The sequence below is a fragment of the Leucoraja erinacea genome, chromosome 7 (assembly GCF_028641065.1).
Source record: "Leucoraja erinacea ecotype New England chromosome 7, Leri_hhj_1, whole genome shotgun sequence".
Lineage (NCBI taxonomy): Eukaryota > Metazoa > Chordata > Chondrichthyes > Rajiformes > Rajidae > Leucoraja > Leucoraja erinaceus.
Genome location: NC_073383.1, coordinates 20,415,549 through 20,439,289, shown reverse-complemented (window position 1 = coordinate 20,439,289; position 23,741 = coordinate 20,415,549). Strand labels below are relative to the sequence as shown.

The window sequence follows — 23,741 nt, the reverse complement described above, 5'->3', positions numbered from 1 at the left end:
CTCGTCTTAGCAGGAAAATCAGAGCAATTTTTAAAGACATGGTCTCCTTTTATTGATTTATTACAAGTATAGTATGGTGCAACACAACTCTGGAAATAAACCGATTCACAAACTGGGTGATGGGTGTGGTGAGATATGAAGCAGGTATATCCCTACACAAGGGGCCCTTTTTTTTCCCTCTTGTTTTCTGTTTCTTTTTTTCTTTTTTCTTATTTTTTAAAATAATGTTATGGGTTTTTGTCTCTATTTTTCTACAGGCTATCACTTGTTCACCCCTGGACTGCCCATCGGGTACTCTAGGGGTTTACACATCACTACTTCCTTCACTCTTCACTCTTTCTTTTTCTCGCTCTCTCTCTCTTGCTCTACCTTTTTCTTGTTAAATTTAAAAGAGAAGTTGTACACGATATGTATTTTGCCATATGCCACGGTTTATACTACTGTACATTGCTTCTAATAAAAATACAAATTAAAAATAAAAAATAAAAATAGGCACTCGTCCGTTCCAACCAAATTGCCTGCCTGAGCTCGTCCAGGTTGCCTGAATTTGACCTATATCCCTCTAAACGTTGGAAAACACAAAATGCTGGAGTAACTTTCTGAAGAGTCCTGACTCGAAATGTCATCTATCCATGATTTCCAGGAATGCTGCATGACTCTCTGCGTTACTCCAGCATTTTGTGTTTTTTCCTTGGTAAACCAGCATCTGTTGTTCCTTATTTCTACATTCCTCTAAACCTTGTATATCCATGCACTGTCCAAGGCTGGAATGCCATTTCCTCTGCAATAGAGAATCATTGGCATACAGCGTGGAACCGGATCCTTCGGCCTAACTTGCCCACGCCGACCAACACTAGGCCCACCTGCCTGCATTTGGCCTATATTCCTCTAAACCTATCCTATCCATGTACCTGTCTGAATGTTTCTTAAATTTGTATTAAAAAATGCAGTTACCCCTCAGGTTCCTATTAAGTCTCCCCTCCCTTCACCTTAAACCCATGTCCTCTGGTTCTCGATTCCCTGCCTACTTTGGGCAAAAATCTCTTTGTGTTTGCCCGATCTTTCCTCACATGATTTTGTACACCTCTATAAGATCTCCTCCTCATCCTCCTGTGCTCCTAGGAATAGAGTCCTAGCCTGGTCAACCTCCCCCTATAGCTCAGGCCTACATCCTGGCAAAATCCGCGTTAATATTATCTGCACGCTTTCCAGCTTGACAATGTCTTTCCTGTAACACGGTGCCCAAAACTGTACATAATACTATATGTAGCCTCACCAATGTCTTGTATAACTGCAACATGACATTCCAACTTCTATTCTCGATACTCTGACTGATGAAGGCCAATGTTCCGAAAGCCTTTTTGAGCACCGGATCTACCTGTGACTCCACCTTCAAGGAACCATGCACCTGCACTCCCAGATCCCTCTGCTCCATAACACTCCCCAGAGGCTTACCATTCACTGTGTTGGTCCTGCCCTCGTTAGACTTTCCAAAATGCAACCCCTCACATTTCTCTGTGTTGAATTCTATCAACCATTCCTCAACTTAGCTGGCCAACCTATCAAGAACCCGCTGCAATTTTTGCCTTCCATCTTCACCATCTACAATACCACCCACTTTTGTGTCATTCTGTTACCTGGACGATGGGTTTGCCTTCTGTAGCAATCTGTTGAGAGATGTTTTCTGGCAGCACCTAGGCTTGCTGGTGAAAACTCTCCTGGGCTTGCTTCTCGAGATTGTGCACCAGCTGTGACATACTTGGTGTCTGATTAAACACTCCAGATTGTTGAGTGTTGTGTGGAGAGCTGTGCGAACAGCTGGTGCGACCTTGCGCCAGTGGGAATCAGCCAGGGAGGGAGATCCATATGCTCACCATTAGGGAAATCAGCATTATTGTTGGCACTGATTGAATAATGTGTCTACCCCGTCTGTACCCATCAGGTGCCTATTATGTTCATTTTGGCCACCATGTTATAGGAAAGATGTTGTCAAGCTGGAAAGGGTGCAGAGAAGATTTACGAGGATGTTGCCCGGACTCGAGGGCCTGAGCTATGGGGAGAGGTTGAGCAGGGTAGGGCTTTACTCCTTGGAGCCCAGGAAGGTGAGGGGTGATCTTATGGAGGTGTACAAAATCATGAGAGGAATAGATGGGCTAAGTGCACAGAGTCTCTTGTCCAGAGTAGGGGAATCGAGATCCAGAGGACATGTTTTAAGGTGAAAGGGGAAAGATGTAATAGAAACCTGAGGGGTAGCTTTTTAACACAAAGGGTGATGGGTGTATGGAACAAGCTGCCGGAGGGGGTAGGTGAGGCAGGTGCTATTGCAGCGTTTAAAAAACATTTAGACAGGTACATGGATGGGAAAGTCTTAGATGGAAATGGGCCAAAAGCAGGCAGGTGGGACTAGTGTAGATGGGACATGTTGATAGGTGTGGGCAAGTTGGGTCGGAGGGCCTGTTTCCGTACTCTATGACTCTATGATTCTATCCTGTCTATGGGCTTCTAGAAATGTCCGGCAGGTTACTGGAAAGTTCTGGAGTTGAAAAAGTTGAGGGTGGGAGACATTCACAGACTCTGGTAATCCACCATCAGCAGTGAGCAGACCTTCCTATGGGAGTGTGTGGGTGTTTGTTCCATCTCCTGTCATAGGTCTATGGAAGTGCTGTCACCCCCTAATAGCTCAAGCAAGTTGGGCTTCTGACTGCAAATGCTGTGCAGTGATTAAGGCCTCCTTCATCTCATCCATGTACATCTGCTCTTTGATTATTTTGATCCCGCCATACTTTTGTTATCCCGTGTAGGACTACACTGCTTGTTCTGCATACTATCCAGTCAAATCGTACAGCACAAGGGTGCAATAGATCCTCCGCATGAAGAGAGTCACCATGTTCCGCTCTTGCAACTAATCGAGTCTTTAAAAAGTACGACCATGTTTAGTTTAGGTTATTGTCACGTGTTGCATGCTATCCAGTCATGATTACAATTGAGCCGTCCACAGTGTACAAGTTGGCCCATCTTGGTCCAAGGAGATGTGCAGTTCCTTTATGTTCTCACTCTAAGGCCAGTGTCCCGGCGGCACTGGTCGATAAAGCAGGAGTCAGCACGGTGCTGCCAGCTCCTTTCACTGCTGCTCTGTGCAGCTGCCGCATGCTCCGATCGGTTCATTCCCTCTCTCGGCAGCCTCCCGCAGTTTCCGCAAGCAATCCGTCTGTCACCTCCAGCAGCTGCCCCTCCTCTTCCGCTTGCCGAGATTGCCATGTTTACTATCACCGCCTTGACCTACTGCAGTTAAACATGTCCAACAAACCTTCCATTCTGATCTTGTCATTTGAAATCCTTTACAGTGCAAAGACACTACATCACTCTCTGTCAAACATTTGCCAAAGAGAACTGAAACACCAGCTGTTACAGATGGCACAGTGACGAGTTTAAATAACTGCATGAACCACTGCCAGACTTCTTTAACCTGACGTTTTCACTTGTCCTGGAAAATCCATAATACTTATTACATTTAGAGCCAAGTTAAAACCATGCCATCTAATTGCATATATATGTCCTTGGCTTTCTCAAGTGGTTAACTCTTCAGCCATGGCCGGAGTGTTGCTTGCTTTTCTCAGCCAAAATTAAAAGAAAACTGCAGATGCTGGAAATCTGAAATAGTAATGCACTTCAGATCATGGAGTCATACAGCATCTATGATTGGGAAACAGCTAACGATTCAGATCGAGCATGCTTTGTCAAACATTGTGACCATACCATCCTCAACTCCCACCTCTGGCAGCTTGTTCCAAGCACCCATTACCTAAAAAAAAAAATATCTGGTTCCCATTAAATCTAGCCCCCCCCCCCCCCTCCCCCCCCACACCTTAAACCTATATTCGCTGGTTCCCTATTCTGCTACTTGTGAATCGCTCTCTGCAGGATACCCAGTCTCTAACCTCTTGCAGTGTCGGTGTGTAGGTGGCTAGTGCAGTAGGTAAATAATTTGCTGATATCATGGAGTCTCTCTCTTGTTGGATACAGCGTGTGATGTTTTGCAGCCAGGACCCAGCACGGAAACATGTCCTTCCCAAACTCATGCCCCATCAAAGCTAGTCCCACATTTGGTGTGTACCCTCTAAACCTTTCCTATCCATGTACATGCCCTGCCTCAACTACCCCTTGGCTGTCCCCCACCCTGCCTCGCTTTGTCAGCCAACCGTGATGCCAACATCTCTAGACCTACTGCTTCATCCATGAGGTGCACCCTCTAGTTCCCTGGGTTATCCTTGCTGCCCTTGTCTCTGGTCTTCTGGAACTTATCCATGATGATGAGGATATCATCGCTTTCCCCTCACTACCATCCTCAGCAGTTCTCTATGGTATTGTTGGCAAGGGATGAGTATAATCCAGCCTAACATGGAATCCCAGGGATTGTTTCAAGCACCCATTGCATCCTTTGAATGTAAAAAAAAAAAAAGATTACCCCTTGCTCCTTTTTATACCCATTAAAATCTAGCCCTGACTCTCCTTCCCCCACACCAATCTTAAACCTTCAGTTTGTCACTGAAAATATCCGCTGGCCATTCTCTAGCCTTCTGCCATTCAATTGACATGGCTGATTATCCAGTGTGAACCTGCCTTCTCAATAGCCCCTGATCCCATTAGCCACAAGTGGATCTCATCTTAAATATAGCCCATGTTACTGGCCTCAACTACCTTTGAAAATTCCAGAGATTCACCACTGTGTGAAAAAAGTTGTCCTCATCTCGGTCCTAATTTCGCTCTCTATCCTTAGGTGACCCTTGTCTGGACTTCCCCAACCTATTGCAGCGTCGGTGTTTTGTAGGTTTCTATAAGATCCCCCCTCAAACTTCTAAATTCTAGCAGTAGCCGTAAGTCTTTCTTCATATGAAAGTCCTGACATCCCGATAGTTGGTGAACCTTCTCTATCAGCATTGCATATTATCCAAAACTGTACATATACTCAGGTGCCCTCACCCTATACAATGAGAATGCTAACCATCCTTTTGATGAATCTCTGCTCGCTCCGTGTGCTCTCTACTTTTAATGACTGGTGTGATTAAATCATTAGTATATTTGACATTTTATGCTAGTTCTCTGCTCTCGTGTGGTCATGATTATTGGTATATTTTTTTAGCTTTCAGGGAAATCTTGCAATTCCAAAAATCTTTGTTTTTTAAGACCCCTTAACTTTCTCATTTCGGTCTCCTTACTATTATAGCTTTAACCCCTGATTCCAAAATGCCTCTGTATTTTGCGTGTTGTACTACAAAAGCAAATACAAAATATCCTTTCAAAATCTCCACATTTCCCTTACTTTCCATTATAATTAATGTTCTCCGAGCTATTAAAGACCTGTGTTTACCCCCCACTACTGTTGTTAATTACTTGTAGAATCTGTTACAAACTGTTCCCTTTTTTTGCTCGAGTTTAATCTATCTTATCCCTCTTAATCATTTTTACTAATTTCTAAAATGTTCTCATTCCTCTGGGTTGTTCTTTTGCTAACTCATTTGTAAGCCTCTGTTAATATTATTAATGTCTCAAACCACAGGTGGATCTCATTTCACATTGATTATTTTCTGTGTTTCAAAGGAATATAAATGTTCTAAATGCTTTTCTTATCATCTTGCCTTTCGATCAAATTTTCCAGTGTTCGTTTATGAACTAATTTCTCTTTCCAATACAGTTAGCTGTTTAGTTTAGAGATGCAGCATGGAAACAGTCCCTTCAGCCCACTGTGTCTATGCTGGCCATTGATAACCTGTTCACACTAGTTCTATGTCACCCCACTATCGCATTGACTCCCTACAAACCCGGGGAAATTTACAGAGGCCAATTAATCTACAAACCCAAACATCTTTGACATGTGGGAGGAAACCAGAGCACCGAGAGGAAACCCATGTGGTCACAGGGAGAACGTGTAAACTCCACTCAAACAGCACCTGAGGTCAAGATCAAACTTGGGTCTCTGGCACTGTGAGGCAGCAGCTCTACCAGCTGCTCCACTGCTGCCCAGTTGATTGAGGTAAAACTTGAAGACAATGGGGGATGTCCAAAATTCTTCATTGAAATGATGCATTCAGCTTTTATTTCCATAAGCTATTGTACAGCCAAGACTTTAATTTATTGGCCTATTTGAAAGCTGGCACTTTTCAGCATACAGAGGTCCCTCAATCCCGCATTGAATTGTCAGCCAAGATTGTGTGCTGGTTATTACGGAGCAGCACTTAAATCCACCAAGAAGGTGCAATGTGAATCTGCTGCTCTTGTAGATATAGACAGCTGTCTCTTTTCATGAAACTGAAATATGATAAGCTGATGCATGTTCCCTGGTTTATATAAAGTGATTTGTTGGGGCAGATTGCGGTGGGTGCAAAAGCTGCTGGTCTTGGAGATCTTCAAAGCTCGAAGTGTAGAAGGCAGCAGTGGCTTTCCTTGCTGACATTACCCTAATTCTTTAAAGTGATAGTTGATGGAATTGTAGGTGATAAAAAACAGGGCACCAGGTGTGAGGTTATCAGTTGCTCCCTCTAAGACATTAGTCTAATAAGGCAACTTTGACCTTACTCCAATTTGTGTGCTAATTCATTTCTATCATGCCAGTGAACATCTGCCCTCTTGCTTCACCTGTGTGACATACAAGGGCTTGTTAAATGTTTGTATGAGATTAGAGGATGTTTCACAGTCCTGTGATCCTCTATCTGTCTTGTCGCTAGCACTGCAGCCGGTGCTTTCCCCAGAATATTTTTGATTTGATTCTTTTCTGGTCCCGAGCTCCTGTGGCTTGGTTATGGATTAATTGGAATATTGTCCATTAATCAAATAACCTGGAGCATAACCAAGCCTTGTGTGGGGTTGCTGAACACCACACGAAGGATCAACAAAGGAATGAACATAAGAAATATAGTTCAAAGGTTCAGAGGTGTTTTTATTGTCACGTGCAAACACACAATTAAATTATTTTCTTGATAACAGTCCAGTACAGTATAGCCATATCTAAGCACATCCTCAATTAGCAAGTGTAAAGAAATAGTCCACTGAGCCCGCATGCAAAAGATTAAATAAGTCTGTGCTCATACAATATTTCAATCCGATTTTGAACACTGTTAACATTTTGCCTCTAAATCTATTAAACCCCAAAAATGTTTTTATCGTTACAATTTTTTTTTTTTTAGCTTTTCTTTTATTTTTAATTTTTTTTTAACTTTCAGCCAAGCGACAAGATTCATGTCAGTATCCCATTGTCACAGCAGGACTCCAATGGGAGCAGGCTCTCCATGTCTGAATCTGTGTCGGAGTTTTTTGATGCCCAAGAAGTACTTCTATCAGCGAGCTCTTCAGAGAATGAGGTACGAGAAACACATTGCATATTTTCGTGGATGTAAAACTTATTTTGGCGGGAAGGGATTGGAAGTTTAACAGTAACTCTTTTTGTTTTCAAAGTATGGAAGCTGAAGATTTTGCAGCATTTTTTAACATAATAACCAAAAGGCATTTATAGGACCTCATAATGTTCCAAAATGGCTTGCAGTCAAAGAACTGTATTCCTCCACACCTCCCCAAAATGCATTCACTATCAGAATGTAGGAAGTGGGACTGTCAGTTTAACATAGAAACATAGAAATTAGGTGCAGGAGTAGGTCATTCGGCCCTTCGAGCCTGCACCGCCATTCAATATGATCATGGCTGATCATCCAACTCAGTATCCCGTACCTGCCTTCTCTCCATACCCTCTGATCCACTTGGCCACAAGGGCCACATCTAACTCCCTCTTAAATATAGCCAATGAACTGGCCTCAACTACGCTCTGTGGCAGAGAGTTCCAGAGATTCACCACTCTCTGTGTGAAAAAAGTTCTCCTCATCTCGGAGAAAATGTCTTGCAGGCAACAGTGTGGTTAATTGAGACTAGTTAATCTGTTTTCATTAAGCTGATTGCTGCGTAGGTTTTAGTCGGGATACAAGATAAATCCTCTACACCTTTTCCAAATTGTTTTGGAGACTGTAAAGACACGTGATTTAAAAACTCTGAGAATGCCTCATCTTATTATGTTGTCGGAAATAATGTAACTCAAAACCAACCCACACTCAGCATGCACTAGAATACCAATGTGCAATGGTTCAATGGTTCTTTATTGCCACATCTGTACCGAGGTACTGAGAAATTCTTTTTTTGCATTCAGTTTGATAAACTATTACTATACACAAGCACAATCCCAGATTAAGTACAAAGTGTATAGAAGGTGCACTGAGATCACAGGCGCCAGGTTTTGGTGCCATTTTCAAGATCCAAGCTGCAATTATTTTACACTAATCTCTGGTGTGGGAATTGAATGTACAACCTTCTGAATATCCTTAATCATGGAATGAAACACTTATTAAATGATGATTACAACTTGCACAATGTTCTATTCCCTAGTTTATTTGCAGGTGTGCTTAAGCCTGCCTGAAAAGCTAATTGTTAATAATAAAGAAGTAATTTAAATGTAAGTACTTCATCATATTGTTATGCATTAATCAGTTCAGGTCATATCTCTGAAGCACTTGGCATTATATTATTCCCATAACAGAGAATACATTACAATCTCGTGTCCCTATAACAAAAGAATGTCACTTACAGACACGTCTAACAAGGTTTTATAAAATGCTCCCAGTAGGACTCTGTGCTCTGGACAAATTCTGTTCTCCCCAGGTGTGTAGCACCTAAAGATAGTGCCAACCTGAGGTGGGCTGTGTTGAAACTGTTGGTTTAGTTAAGAGATACCGTGCGGAAACAGACGCTTCGCCCACCGTGTTCACATCGCCAGCGATCCCCGTACACTAGCACTATCCTACACACTAGGGACAATTTACAATTAATAGAAGCTAAATTAACCTACAAATTAACCTACAAACCTGGGTGTCTATGGAGTGTGAGAGAAAACCCACTCAGTCACAGGGAGAACGTACACACTTTGTACAGACAGTACCTGTTGTCAGGATCGAACCTGGGTCTCTGGCACTGTAAGGCAGCAACTCTACCACTGCGCCACTGTGCCACCCTCAAGCATGTCGGCAAGTTACAGTGATAATTGAAGATGAGATATAAATCTCATATCTATATACAAATAATCAGTTCTATTTAAAATTCTGGAGTCAAATGCAACATTGTCTTATGTTTCTTATGCGAGAAATCAAATGTGACCTTTTTGACCCTAGGGATCTGATGATGAATCTTACGTTAGTGATGTCAGTGACACTATTTCTGAAGATAATGCCAGTGTCGCAGAGAATGCTTATCGGCGATGTATGTATGAGATAATGCTTTTGTGGCAACTAAGTTTTTAAAAAATATATGCATATACCTGTATGCATTTGGGCCTGTGTTATCTTTCATTTATTCATCACCACAGATATTCCACAAAAGGTTTCAAAATGTATGAGTGGCATAGAATTATGGAATGTCATTAATATTGAAGAGGAACCTGTTAAAATATAAGAATATGGAGACACTTTAGACTTTATTTTAGACTTTAGAGATGCACCATGGAGCCCACCGAGTTCACACCGACCAGCGATCCCCATACACAAGCACTATCCTACACACTAGGGACAATTTACAATGTTACCAAAACCTACAAGCCTGCATGGAACACCCGGAGAAACCCCACGCAGTCACAGGGCGAAAGTATAAACTCCGTACAGACAGCACCCATAGTCAGGATCGAACCCAGTTCTCTGGCGCTGTAAGGCAGCAACTCTACCACTGTGGCGCCCTGGTTAAAGAGAAAGCATTAATCTCTGATATGGAATTGAGATTTTGGAACAATTGAGGATGGGCTTTTTATGATGTGTTAACGGGGTTTGCAAGATATTTGCAGTTTGGGAATAATTTGGCAATATAAGATATTTGGGCTAAGAAGGTGAAATTGTATTAGCATTTGTTGAATTCATTCAGAGAACAGATATGATTTTCATGTGGCCCAGCAGATTGGAAATAGATGGAATGAAAATTGCCTGAGGAGGGGCAGGTTGAGGATATTGCAGCAATACATTGTAGAATTGAGGAAGAAGCTATTCCCTGTACTGATTCACAGGGCTCGGTGCAGTTTTTATCACCATACGTTATTAACTGCCTACAAAACCAATAGGAAAAGGGTTAAAATTTAATGAGCATCATTGAGATGTATTTTAATTTATAATGCAATGGTGACGTCTCAAAACAAACGCAGCAGCATGAAACTAAATTTTAAAACATAAGCTTAAGCGTTTTACTTTTTTGCGTAATGCCATTCAACATATAAATTATGGGTGATGATGAATGATTGAGTCATAAAATTGTATTCCAGCAAATAATTGTATTTAATTACCCAGGAATCTTAAATTCCTTGTCAGGTCCAGATATGATGTGACCATTGGGAACGCAACAAATTGGTTTCCATAGTTACAACCACTTATTTTAACATGAGAATATTTTGCAGGCATATAAATGATTATAAATTAAACTGGTGGATACAAACTGTAATATCTATCCTTCAGACTAATTGTTTTATTTTGCTACCAGATTTCTGGAAAATCCCTGGGCCAAAAGTAAAATATTCATAACGCCGAGGAAATGGTTCTTTCAGCTAGTTTATGAGAGATCACCTTTTATGTTTGTGTCTGATTAACTTGTTGCAGTTTCCGATGGTGAACTCTTGGGTGGCGCATTTCGAAATGGCAGACGCACATGTCTTCCAGCCCCATCGCCTGACACAAGCAGTATCAATCTGTGGAACATCCTGAGGAATAACATCGGTAAAGACCTGTCCAAGGTCTCCATGCCTGTTGAGCTGAACGAGCCCCTCAATACTCTACAGCATCTGTGCGAGGAATTGGAATACTCTGAATTGTTAGATAAGGCCGCTGAAACTGATGATCCGTATGACCGAATGGTAAGTCAGCGCTTATTGGTTCGGTGATTATTTTGCGTGTGGTTAAATGTCAGTACTTAATTAAATATTTTGCTGTTTATTATTTATGTTCAAAAGTACTCGGAGCAAAATTAGGCCATTTGGCCTGTCAGCCTTCTCCCCATAACCCCTGACACCTTTATTAATCTGGAATCTGTCAATCTCCACCTTAAAAATATCCATCGACCTGGCCTTCACAGCGAAATTCCTCTTGCCATGGCCTTGGGTCCGAAACTCACCCACTAGTGCAAAAGTCCCCAGAACTACTTTATCCAGGCTTTTCATTTTCACTATTCGGTAAGTTTCAATGAGGTTCCTCCCCTCATCCTGCTAAACACTAGCGAGTACAGGCCCGGTGCCATCAAATGCTCATCATATGTTGACCCAAACATTCCTAAGATAATTCTCGTAGGTTACAGTGCACTCAGAACCTGACCTATTTACACTGGTTAGATTAGGCTAAATTATTTCTGCTATGTTGAATAGCCATTTAGTTTTCCACTTCCATTTACTAAAATGTCAAATGATGTGATATTTGGTTACTAATTTACTTCCACACAAAGCACAACTGATCTTTTCGGAGTCTAAGTGGCTAGAGTAGAAATATAATCAATACATGAGAACCACACACATGATGCAAATGGTAAAAAAACAGCAGATAATTTGAAGAAAATAAATTGCAGAGTTTTTATACTCCAATTGAGAAGTTTGTGTCATCCAGGCCTTTCACTATTCCGTAAGTTTCAATGAGGTCCCCCCCCCCTCATTCTTCTGAACTCCAGTGAGTACAGGCCCAGTGCCATCAAACGCTCATCGTATGTTAACCCATTCATTCTTGGGATAATTCTCGTAAACCTCCTCTGGACCCTCTCCAACACCAGCACATCCTTCCTCAGATATGGGGCCCAAAACTGCTCACAATACTCCAAATGTGGTCTGACCAGTGCCTTATGAAGCTTCAGCATTACATCCTTTCCGATCAAATTTAATTCATAAAACAAGATCGTCAAAAAAAATGGGTGTATTTGAACAAAATTAAACATGTTGTCAAAATTGAAACAGATATTGAATGAAATAATATTATTTTGCCACATTGAATATGCACATTCATGAAGTAAATTGCAACATTAAACAAATGTTTTGTTTATGCTTACAATCAATACTGAATGTCTTTATGCTTTATTCCGAAGTGAATTATTTGACCTGAATAATTTACACTGATATAATGTAACAAAAGATAGGATGAATATAAATTCTGAATATTTGTGCACCAGGCTGCAGTTCTTACAGCGATATGAATACATATCTATATTTTTATTCCAATTTTCCAGGTGATGATTGCAGCATTTGCAGTTTCAGGATATGCAACAACATATTACAGAGCCACATTTAAGCCCTTTAACCCAGTCCTTGGAGAGACATATGAATGTATTCGAGAAGATAAAGGATTCAGGTTCTTTGCAGAGCAGGTGTGATTCATAATTTAATCCATTACTATATTAATCCTTATTAGTTTCACGAGAGAAAAAAAAGTTTTGAACCCAGCTGCTCAACTTTGTTATCAATTCATCATCGATTTTCAATTACAGGGTAAAAATGGAGAACAGTTATTGAGAACTTTCTCCACAAATTTGAAATTGAATATATCAATGTTTTAAGATGTAAACAAATCATGAATGAAACATTAAATAATCTTGTCTGCTGATACTGAGCATTTTCAATACATTAACACACTCTAGGTAAGTTTATGATGTTGTATTAAATGCACAGAGCAAAAATTCATCTACATCAAAAACAAAATTAGCAATCAAACCAAGAGATTTAGATCAGGTTTAGCAGCCACAGTTAGTTGGAGTACCCTATTGTCAATGAATGTTACTGTTGCCTCTCCTTAAGATTTAGCTCTGTACTGCTGAATGAACAATGTTATGGTGCAGACAGGGAACATTTTGGGGGTTTGAGTTTGCTTCATGATGTTATTCAATACTACTTTTCATTAGCCCTGTTGCTGATGTTATGAAGGAGACTGATAAAATGGTGATTGTTGGGTTAAATTTACTCTGTCTTTTGTAGATAGGACGTGCGTGAACAATTTTCAGTGTTATAGGGTCAGCGTCATTGAGCACGGAAACAGGCCCTTGACTCATCCATGCCCATCCAAGATGCTCCATCAGAGCTAGTCCCACTAATCTGCATTTGGCCATATCCCTCGAAACCTTTCCTATCAATGTACCTGTTCAAATACCTTTTAAATGTTGTTATAGTACCTGCCTCAACTACCTCCTCTGGCAACTCATTCCATACACCCAACACCCTCTGCGTGATAAATCTTTCCCTCTCACCTCAAGTCTATGACCGCTGGTTCTTGATTTCCCCTATCCTGGGAAAGCAACTCATTGCATTCGCCCTATCTTTTCCAAGTAGTGTTCTTGGATAGATGCAATAGATGCACTGAATATTTTACTATAGGAAGCCAAATGGTGTGCAGGTCTTGGGTGCAGTGTAGATTGCTGCACATTGAACCACTCACTCACAGCTCAGTTGCCCATTGTGCGAGGTAGGTTGACATCAGTGGTAGTGGATATGCGGGGCATTTTACTTCTGTCCATGAGATGTTATGTTTTGTACTGCTTGTGGATGTGGCCTTCATAACTTCTTTAGTTCAAGGAGCAGAATTAGGGCCATAGGGCCATTTAGCTCATCAATCATGGCTGACCTATCCTTGGCCGTCAACCCCATTCTCCTGCCTTCTCCCCTTAACCCCTGACACCCATACTAATTATGGGTATCAGACTGCTTGGAGTCTGTAGTTCAGGGACTCGGCAACGGACCTGAATGAATACGCCACAGTGGTTACAGACTTCATAAGGAAATGTGTGGAGGACAGCGTTCCACAAAAATCTTCTGAATGTTTTCTAACCAGAAGCCTTGGATGAACCATGAGTTCCACATTCTTCACACCAAGTCCGTGGTCCCTGCCTGCTTCAAAAAAATCCATCATTGTACCGGTACCAAAAAATGCCTCCCCGGCCTGTCTGAATGACTACTGTCAGGTGGCCCTTACCTCGGTAGTCATGAAATGCTTTGAGAGGCTGGTGAAGAAACACATCTGCGCCTTCCTCCCTCAGAACATGGACCCGTTGCAGTTCGCATACCGTCCGAACAGATCCACGGACGATGCAGTCTCCCAGGTCTTGCACACCGCTCTCTCCCATCTGGACAGCCAGAAGGGGGGCTACGTGAGGATGCTGTTCATAGACAACAGTTCAGCCTTCAACACGATAGTCCCCACCAGACTGGCCGGGAAGCTAATGGAATTGGGGCTCAACACCTCCCTGTGTGCCTGGGTCCTGGACTTTCTCACCGCTAGGCCCCAGGTAGTCAAGATGGGAGGGAATACATCGAAGTCCCTCACCCTGAGCACAGGATCGCCCCAGGGTTGCGTCCTCAGCCCCCTATTGTACTCCCTGTACACACATGACTGTGTGGCTAGGTTCAGCTCCAACTCAATAATTAAGTTTGCTGATGACACTGTGGTGGTGGGCCTGATCTCAGACAACGACGAGAAGGCCTACCAGGAGGAGGTGGCTGATCTAGCACTCTGGTGCCAGGATAACAGCCTCCTCTTGAACATCAAAAAAACGAAGGAGCTGATCATGGACTTTAGGAGGGCACATCATCCGAGGACGTACACTCCATTGAGGATAAATGGGGATCCTGTGGATAGGGTGAACTGTTTTAAATATCTGGGAGTCCACATCTCCGAGGATATGACATGGGCATCACACGCCTCAGCACTCGTGAGTAAGGCAAGGCAGCGCCTTTACCACCTCAGGCAATTGTGGAAATTCAGAGTGTCTCCGAGGATCCTCCAGTGCTTCTACGCAGCGGCGGTGGAAAGCATCTTGTCTGGGAACATTACCATCTGGTTTGGGAATTGCTCTGCCAAGGACAAGAAGGCTCTGCAGAGAGTAGTGAGTTTGGCCGAACGCACTATGGGAACTTCACTCGCACCCTTGCAGGAACTATACAACAGGAGGTGCAACTCCAGAGCCAACAATATCATGAGAGACTCCTTCCACCCCTGCAACGGACTGTTCCAGCTGCTACGGTCAGGCAAACGCTTCCATTGCCATGCAGTGAAAATGGAGAGGTTGAGAAGGAGTTTCTTCCCAGAGGCCATTCGGACTGTAAACGCCTATCTCACCAGGGACTAACTCTACTGAACGTTTTTCCTTCCATTATTTATTATGAAAAAGAATATGTGTGTTATGATTGTGTTTATAGTTTGTTTGGTTGTTTGTCTTTTGCACAAAAGTCCGCGAACATTGCCACTTTCATTTCACTGCACATCTCGTATGTGTATGTGACAAATAAACTTGACTTGACTTGACTTGACTTCTGAAGACCAGGACTGGGCATTCAGGTCTGGCGATGCAGAGGTCTATAAGAAGTCCAAATACGACTTTGGTAGGGCCATCAAAAGGGACTTCTGCCCTAAGCTGGAGGATGAGACGGATGTTCGGCAACTGTGGCAGGGCTTGAATGACATGACCTCCTACAAGGCGAAATCAGGAGGCAGCTCAAATGACAGCGAAGCATCACTCCCTGATGAGCTCAATGCGTTCTACGGCTCCTGGGCCTGGCCAAGCTGGCCATCCGCGAGTCACAGCGCCAGGGGGAAGAGGGCTCTGCTTGAGCCAGCTGCCTGTCCCTTTTCCAGGGTTACGTCCGTGCCCAGGTGGTACTGGAGAGGGATTATGCGCTGTCCACAGGCACCCTGGGGGATTTCCGAGTTCATTGGGCAACGAGGGGAGTTGTGTGTATCCTGGACAAGGAATGTAATATAGTTGTTTAGTAGTTTACTTGGTATATTTGTTTTGTCTTGTACTATAGTGGTGGGATCTGTTTTGTTTTATTGTGTTGTAAATACTATTTTAATGTTTGAATAAATATTTTTGATTTAAAAAAAAAATAAAATAAAAAAAATTGGTTACCAAGCTCACGGAACTGGGCCTCTGCGCATCCCTCTGCAATTGGATCCTCGACTTCCTCACCCACAGACCACAGTGTGTTCGAATTGGTGGAAATACCTCATCCTCAGGCACCACTGTTGTTGGACGAATCACAGATGGGGATGAATCAGAGTATAGAAGTGAAGTCGACCGACTGACCAAATGATGCCAGCACAACAACCTGGCTCTCAACATCAGTAAGACCAAGGAACTGATTGTGGACTTTGGTAGGGGAAGTATGACAATCACAATCCTGTTCACAGCAATGGGACGATGGTGGAGAGGGTCAATAACTGGTCAAATTCCAGGGCGTGCATATTTCTGAAGATCTTTCCTGGACCCAACACACCGATGCAATTATAAAGAAGGCACATCAGCAATTGTACTTCCTGAGAAGATTACAGAGATTCGGCATGTCGAAGAGGATTCTCCTAAACTTCAACAGGTGCACGGCAGAGAGCATTCTGACTGGTTACATCGTGGCCTGGTTCGGCAACTTGAACGTCCAGGAGCGGAAAAGACTACAAAAAGTTGTGACCACTGCCCAGTCCATCACCGGCTTTGACCTCCCCACCGTCGAAGAGATCACTCGTAGTCGCTGCCTCAAAAAGGCTGCCAACATCATCAAGGACTCACACCATCCTGGCCACACACTCATCTCACCACTGCCATCAGGAAGAAGGTACAGGAGTCTGAAAACTGTAACGTCCAGGTTCAGGAACAGCTTCTTCCCTACAGCCATCAGGCTATTAAACACAACAATGAATAAGTTCTGAATAAGGTCTGAAGAAGGGTTTTGGCCCGAAACGTTGCCTATTTCCTTCGCTCCATAGATGCTGCTGCACCCGCTGAGTTTCTCCAGCTTTTTTGTGTACCTTCGATTCTCTGCAGTTCCTTCTTAAACATTAAACAATGAATAAGTTCTTCCCCTGTTATGTACAATGTTTAATATTCACATATTCTGTTGTGCTGCAGCAAGTAAGAATTTCATTGTCCCATCCAGGACATATAACAATAAAACACTCTTGTCTTAATTAAGAATCTGTCAATCTCTGCCTTAAAAATATCCACTGACGGCCTCCACAACCATCTGTGGCAATACATTCACCACAATCTGACTAAAGAAATTCGTCCTCATCTCCCATCTTAAGGTACGTCCTTGTATTCTGAGGCTTTGGCCTCTGGTCGTGGACTCTCCAACTAGTGGCAACATCCTCTCCACATCCACTCTATCCAGGCCTTTCATTATTCAAAAGGCCTTGCGCTGTGCAAGTGGTAGGTTAGTGCTTCATTCATGTTTGCAATTTACTTCCACCCCTGCTCTTCCTTTATAGCTGCTTGTCAACCACCTGTCAATTGCTAACTGAATTCCCCCTAAATTATCTCATGATCCAAGCTCCAAACCATGGCCACTCTTGTACAGACTCCACCCCTAGCTGCCCTGCTCATCCCGATTCCAATCCCCAGCCCCCCCCCCGTTCTTGCCAGGTCTTGAAATGGATGTTGGTATTTTGTGCAGTGCCCCTTTGCACTTCTAATAAGATGTAATTTTCTAAGTGTGGCTTTCTATCGGAGCTATTTTTGCTAGCGTCATAAAGCTGTGAACGGTGAGGATGAAGCTGAGCAGTTTGCTGCTTCATGTCTGTTTGTACTCCATACTACAATGCGTATTCAGTGACCATGCGATGTGCGGCCAGTGACTGTAAACAAAAGGCACTATATTTACTCGGTTGGTCTGCTGAGCAGGTCAAATTACTTGCAAGCCTAACCCCAGACGCACAAAACAGATTCTATTTCAAACCTAGTCATGGGATTACCAAGTAGATGGAAAAAAAATTCAAGTGTGATCTTGAAAGCTGCTTTGCAAAATGCAGCATCCCCACTAATGCCTGTGAATGCCTGGCCCATGACTGCTTTAAGTTGAGAAGGAGAAATCATCAGGCTGACGCTACCAAACTCTATTTCACGTGTTAGCATCCATAGAACAATCTTCTTCTTGCAAATGAAATATAAACCAAAGCAATAGTTAGACCTCAAGCTGGGTGTTGAGTAGCCAGGTTGTTGTCTCTGCACCAATCAACAATGCAACACAGGAACAGACCCTTCGGCCCATAATGTCTGTGCCAAACTAAAAGGCAGCCAGCATCATCAAGGACTAACACCATCCTGGCCATTTCACTCCTGCCATCGGGAAGAAGTTATAGGAGTCTGAAAACTGTAATGTCCGGGTTCTCAAGTCCTTGTTTACAATAGTGGCATTTAAGTGACTTTTACAAAGACACATGGATATCCAGGGAATGGAGGGATAGGGATCATGTGCAGGCGGAGGATATTAACTTGGTGTCAAGAGTGTTTTATTGTCATATGTTCCGAAATGGAGCAATGAAATTCTTCCCAGCAACCATTAGGCTATGGAACACTACAAACGCCCAACTAAACTCTAACTGCAAACTGCCTGGCTTGCATTAGGAGCTTTGGGCCTTGTTTTGTTTACGCGTTTATATCAGTTTAAAAAAACAAACTAGATCAAGTGCAGATCCGTTGCGTCTGCTCCCCCAACGTACCCTTTCCCTACCCGTATCCCCCACGGGAGGCGTGGTCCTCCCACTCAAGCTATTCCCGAACGTAATATTCCGGCACTCCCCTGCCTCCTTGAGCAGTGGGCTTTAAAAAAATTCTAATTGTACTTCTCCTGCGTGTTGCAATAGCTATTCACCATCCCCCTCCTGTGAGGTGAAAAGTTCAGAGTGTTCCTGTGTCGTCACTGCTATCTGAGTCATTGTGACATCATCAGTTGAAGCTGGTCGTTTGATTAAAAAAAAATTTAATCAGTAAAAGGTCGAGAAATAAAGCATAAAATGTTCAGTGAAAGTGATCTCTGCCTAGAGGGGAAAAATGTGAATCATAATATGTAAAATTCTTCTTAAAGTTGGCATTTGTAATAAAACCTTAATCGCAAATAACGTCAATTATAGGACGAAATCTTCAGTGAAGCTGATCACTGTTAGCCGAGCCATTGTGATGTTATCTGTGAAAGCTGGTCGTGTTAATTTCAAAGTCATTTGATGTTTTTAAACTTCTTACTTATTTTTAATCAGTAATGTCAAGAAATAAAGCATAAATGCTCAGATAAGGTGATCTTGGCCTAGAGGCGAAATATGTGAATCGGAATGTGTAAAAATGTTATCGTTACTGTGTAGTGTTTTTGCGAAGATGTAAAGACAACCACATATATATATATATATTAGTACACACACACACAAGATCACACACACACACACACACAGAGTTTTAATAAGTACTAGACCAAGTGCAGACCAATGTGCAAGTTGGGTCTGCTCCCCCAACGCACCCGTTCCCTACCCGTAATCCCCATGGGAGGCGTGGTCCTCCAACTCAAGCAGTTCCAGAATTTTAATAAGTATATGATATGATATTGAACTTATTTTGTTTGCCACTTATGTATTGAGTACTGGGTTTACATACCTGTTGTACTGCTGCTGCAGGTAATATTTCATTGTTCAGTTTTGGGACATGTGACAATAAAACACTCTTGATGCCAAGTTAACATCCTCTGCCTGCATAAGATCCCTATCCCTCCATTCCCTGGATACCCATGTACCTATGTAAAAGTCTCTTAAATGCCACTAATGTAAACAAGGATTTAAGTAATTGGCAGACTGAATTCACTTCCTCCAAACTACCTTTGTTACCTCCTCATTTATGTTGCTCCTGCCTCATCTGTGTAAAATCTGTGGGTCCTGCATTGGCCTCACAGGTTGCCTCAGATCTGAAGTGGAACAATATTTTAAGTGTCACTATAAATTTTGTAGTTACATATTCCGTCTTCAATTTTGAGAGAACTGGTCGTGGAGACGGAATATGTAACTGCAAAATTTATAGTGACACTTAAAATATTGTTAGGATTCGATGCCTTAAATAAGCACGTATTTGAAAGAATTGATTTCCCTGACAGTTGCGTATTTCCTTTAATGAATGTTGTTCAAAAAAAGTAAATGTACATCTTTGCCCGTGACACTTTTTCACTATTCTTATTTTTCAGGTCAGCCACCATCCACCCATCTCTGCCTGTCATTGTGAATCAAAGAAATTTGTGTTTTGGCAAGGTATGCACAATGTAACATTGATTTAAACATAAACAGACAAGAAGACTTCACTTTCTACCCTGTTAATTGGGATCTTAAATGGAATAGATGTAATTTCTGTGCAGGTGATTTAAATTGTATTGGGTTGCTGAAAAACTTCCTGAGTTCATTTTCATTCAAGTCTTTTTCTTCCAGTTTTTGTTTCATTATCAATATGGGCTCACAACTATTTTTTAACCTATTCCATAATGTAATAACAAAGAACTGTAGATGCTGGTTTATACTAAAGCTGGACACAAAATGCTGGAATAACTCAGCGAGTTCGGCAGCATCTCTAGAGAAAATGGGTAGGTGATCTTTTTGGTCCCTTCTGAAATGTCACCTGTCCATTTTCTCCAGAGATGCTGCCTAACTGACCGATTTACTCCAGCATGTTGTGTTCATCTTTGCTAACCTATTCAATGCTGGTGTCCACAGGTATTTTAGCATTTCTAGCATAGTTGTCATATTTAACACTAATTATCACAGTGGTGGAACTGCTGCCTCACAACATAGGAGACCGAGGTTCAATCCTGATCTCAGATGCCGTGTGTGTGGAGTTTGCACGTTCTCCCTGTGACGGTGTAAGTTTCCTCCCAGTGCTCCGGTTTCCTCGCATCCCAAGACATGCAGGTTTGTAGGTTAATTGGCCTCCGTAAATTGCCTCTAGTGCGTAGGGAGTGGATGTGAAAGTGAGAAAACAGAAATAGTGTGAACACGTGATCGATGGTCGGTGGGCTGAGGGGTCAGTTTCCATGCTGTATCTTTCCATTCAATCAATGTAATCTACCCAACTGCTTTTATGTAAAGGTTTGGTCACAAATGGCTTATTTTGTCTCATGTAAAATTAATATACAGTAAGCATCCATGAGAAAGAACATGCTTTTAATTCTTATGTTTTCAAACTTTTAGATGTCAGATGGAAGAATAAATTTTGGGGCAAATCCATGGAAATACTCCCAGTGGGAAGAGTGAATGTCATGCTACCCAAGTGAGTTTTTGGTGTAAATGATTTATTATGTAACAACGTAGCAAATTACTTGATAACATTTATGCTTCCCACTCAAAACATTAGTGTTAAACTATTTTTTACGGGTGATATGTTGAAACTGATGGGGAGGTGGAGGGGAGGGGGGAAGGGGAAACGATGGGTAGATGGAAAGCGGTGGTGCTGAAATTTGTAGGAAGCAGGGGATGGTTATTAGTTTAATGATTATTAGTGTGCTTTTAGTAAAAGTATCCTCCCTCACAACATTCGATGATAAATGTTTCTTGTTGCAAACATTTCCTCCTCTAATCTGGGAGGTGCCTGGCACATGAAATATCACTGTCAGAGCCACCTTCAGAGTTGTGATGAATAAAGTTAGGACTGGATTGTGTTTAATTTAATCAGTGGCAGCACAATTGAGTGCAGAGGTCTGAAAATCTACGCCTCCCTGCATATGACCTCCTGCTGAGAATTCCCCTACTTCTTTCTCCTTTATTGCAGTAAGTTGTCCTTCTCTCTACTCCCCTCTTGCTCATTCTTCACTCATGTTTCATGCAAGGAGAACGTCAACTATGCACACATGCACTGAATTTCTGGGTAAAGTCTTTAAGCAGCTGCCGTACCACTTCTCGTCGGCAATGGGACTAAGCAGCCGCAGCAGCAGCAGCAACCTTGCGTAATCATCCACCAACTAACTTTACAATTCACGAGCCAAGGTGACATCCTGCAGCTGAACAGTGTTGTGAGGTTGACGAGTGTGAAACTCCAAAATGGTGGCCACCCCACCACAATCTTAGTGTTTTTACATTTGCTGATTTTGTCATTTGTCCACAGATATTGTTCACGACTTGAGATCTATTAACAATACTACTTCGTAAACGTGTACATCTGCTCCACTGGAATCATTTTAAAATACAAAAGGCTTTCAAAACATTCTGTAGAGACAAGGAACTGCAGATGCCGGTTAATACACAAAAGGACACAAAGTGCTGGAGTAACACAGCAGGTCAGGCAGCATCGCTGAAGAGTGTGGATAGGTGAAGTTTCGGGCCACCTAATGGCCTGAAACATCATTCATCCATGCTCTCCAGTGATGCTGCCTGACCTGCTGTGTTACTCCAGCACTTTGTGCCCTTTTCCAATACATTTTGGTTACATAACTCACTTTGTCCCTTGATGGTTTTGATCTGTTCCTAAAATTGGATGCAGTGACTTTTTTTAAACGTTAATTTGAATTGGAACTTTATTGATACAGGTAGAGTGTTCTCAAATTTTGCACCCTCTCCTTGATTTGTGCCTTTGGTCAATATCTTCCTCTGTCACAAGAGTGAGCACAACAGGAAGCCACCTGTACATCGTTTACTTGCCTCTCTATAACCGGGTGATAGAGAACGCTCAGCATTACATCCTTCTGTAACCAGGAGATACTGAGCAGGCACAACTAGATGTTATAGTGTATTAAGAATTACCGTAACCTGCTGAGCACAACGGAAATGCTTATTTCTTATACTGCTAACTGTTGAATACAGTACTCTTTGCTAAATAGAGAATAATTCTTTGAAATTTTAGATATGGAGATCAGTTTGAATGGAATAAAGTTACCACCTGCATACATAACATTCTTAGCGGTCAACGATGGATAGAGCACTATGGAGAAATTACCATTAGGAACACAAAAAACAACTCATGCATTTGTAAACTGAGCTTCGTTAAGGTAATTATCAATACTTCTACATTTATATTCAAAAGGTAATTTATATTAAAACATAATTTTGTTACCTAAGAGAATGCCTCTTGAATGTCTTTTAATCATATCTATTCAACATGGAACCAATGTAAGGTAATTTTGAATTTGTGGAATTATAGTGTGGAGTCTGGATCGTAAATGATGAAGGATTTGCTTGATCTTAGCCTTGTGTGTGGCTGCAATAAACTATTATTTGCTTGCTCTACATGCAATGGGTGCTCTATTGGAATATAATGAAATAGGAAAAGGCTAATTAAAATGGATTAGAGCCACTGTTACTGTGTTTTCTATTAATGATTTTGTCTGTAACATTCCCTGCTTAATCTATAAGGCTTTGCCTTTGCATTAATATACATTTTTATCATTGATAACAGATTTCTCCAAATTGCACATGGTGTGATTTGAAACGGTAGATTAAGATTGGGCATTTTTGTTTTATTATAGACCATTAACTGAGAAATATTTTTGGAAAATGACTGGTATTTAGCACATTTCTTCTTAATTAAAAAGAAAATTGGCTTATTTCAGAAATTACCCAGAGGAATCGAAAACCAGATATAAGGGTTTAAGGTGAGTGGGGAAAGATTTAAGAGGAACCTGAGGGGCAGCTTTTTCACACAAAGGGTGTTGGGTATATGGAATGAGTTGCCAGAGAAGGTAGTTGAGGCAGGCTGTCAGGGAACACGATGTCAGACGGGTGCTCCTGGCAGTGAACCCCAAGAAGGCTACCGGCCCAGATGGAGTCCCTGGTAAGGTGCTCAAAGCGTGCGCCCACCAGCTCACTGCCATCTTCACCAGAATTTTCAACCTCTCCCTGGCCCAGGCAGTTATTCCGTCCTGCCTAAAATCAGCCACAATCGTCCCTGTGCCGAAGAAGTCTACCATCACCAGCCTTAATGACTACCGTCCT

General features: G+C 42.1%; 1 protein-coding gene across 2 annotated transcripts in view; it reads left to right on the top strand.

Moving 5' to 3' along the window:
* osbpl6 (oxysterol binding protein-like 6) overlaps positions 1 to 23,741 on the top strand; it is a 119,411-nt gene that overhangs the window by 85,644 nt on the left and 10,026 nt on the right. For both annotated transcript variants that reach the window (XM_055637894.1, XM_055637895.1), the window contains exons 12-18: positions 7,218 to 7,355; positions 9,204 to 9,291; positions 10,665 to 10,918; positions 12,268 to 12,405; positions 20,015 to 20,078; positions 21,009 to 21,087; positions 22,654 to 22,798. In XM_055637894.1, coding sequence (XP_055493869.1) covers positions 7,218 to 7,355; positions 9,204 to 9,291; positions 10,665 to 10,918; positions 12,268 to 12,405; positions 20,015 to 20,078; positions 21,009 to 21,087; positions 22,654 to 22,798 — 906 coding nt within the window. The remainder of the gene's footprint in view (positions 1 to 7,217; positions 7,356 to 9,203; positions 9,292 to 10,664; positions 10,919 to 12,267; positions 12,406 to 20,014; positions 20,079 to 21,008; positions 21,088 to 22,653; positions 22,799 to 23,741) is intronic.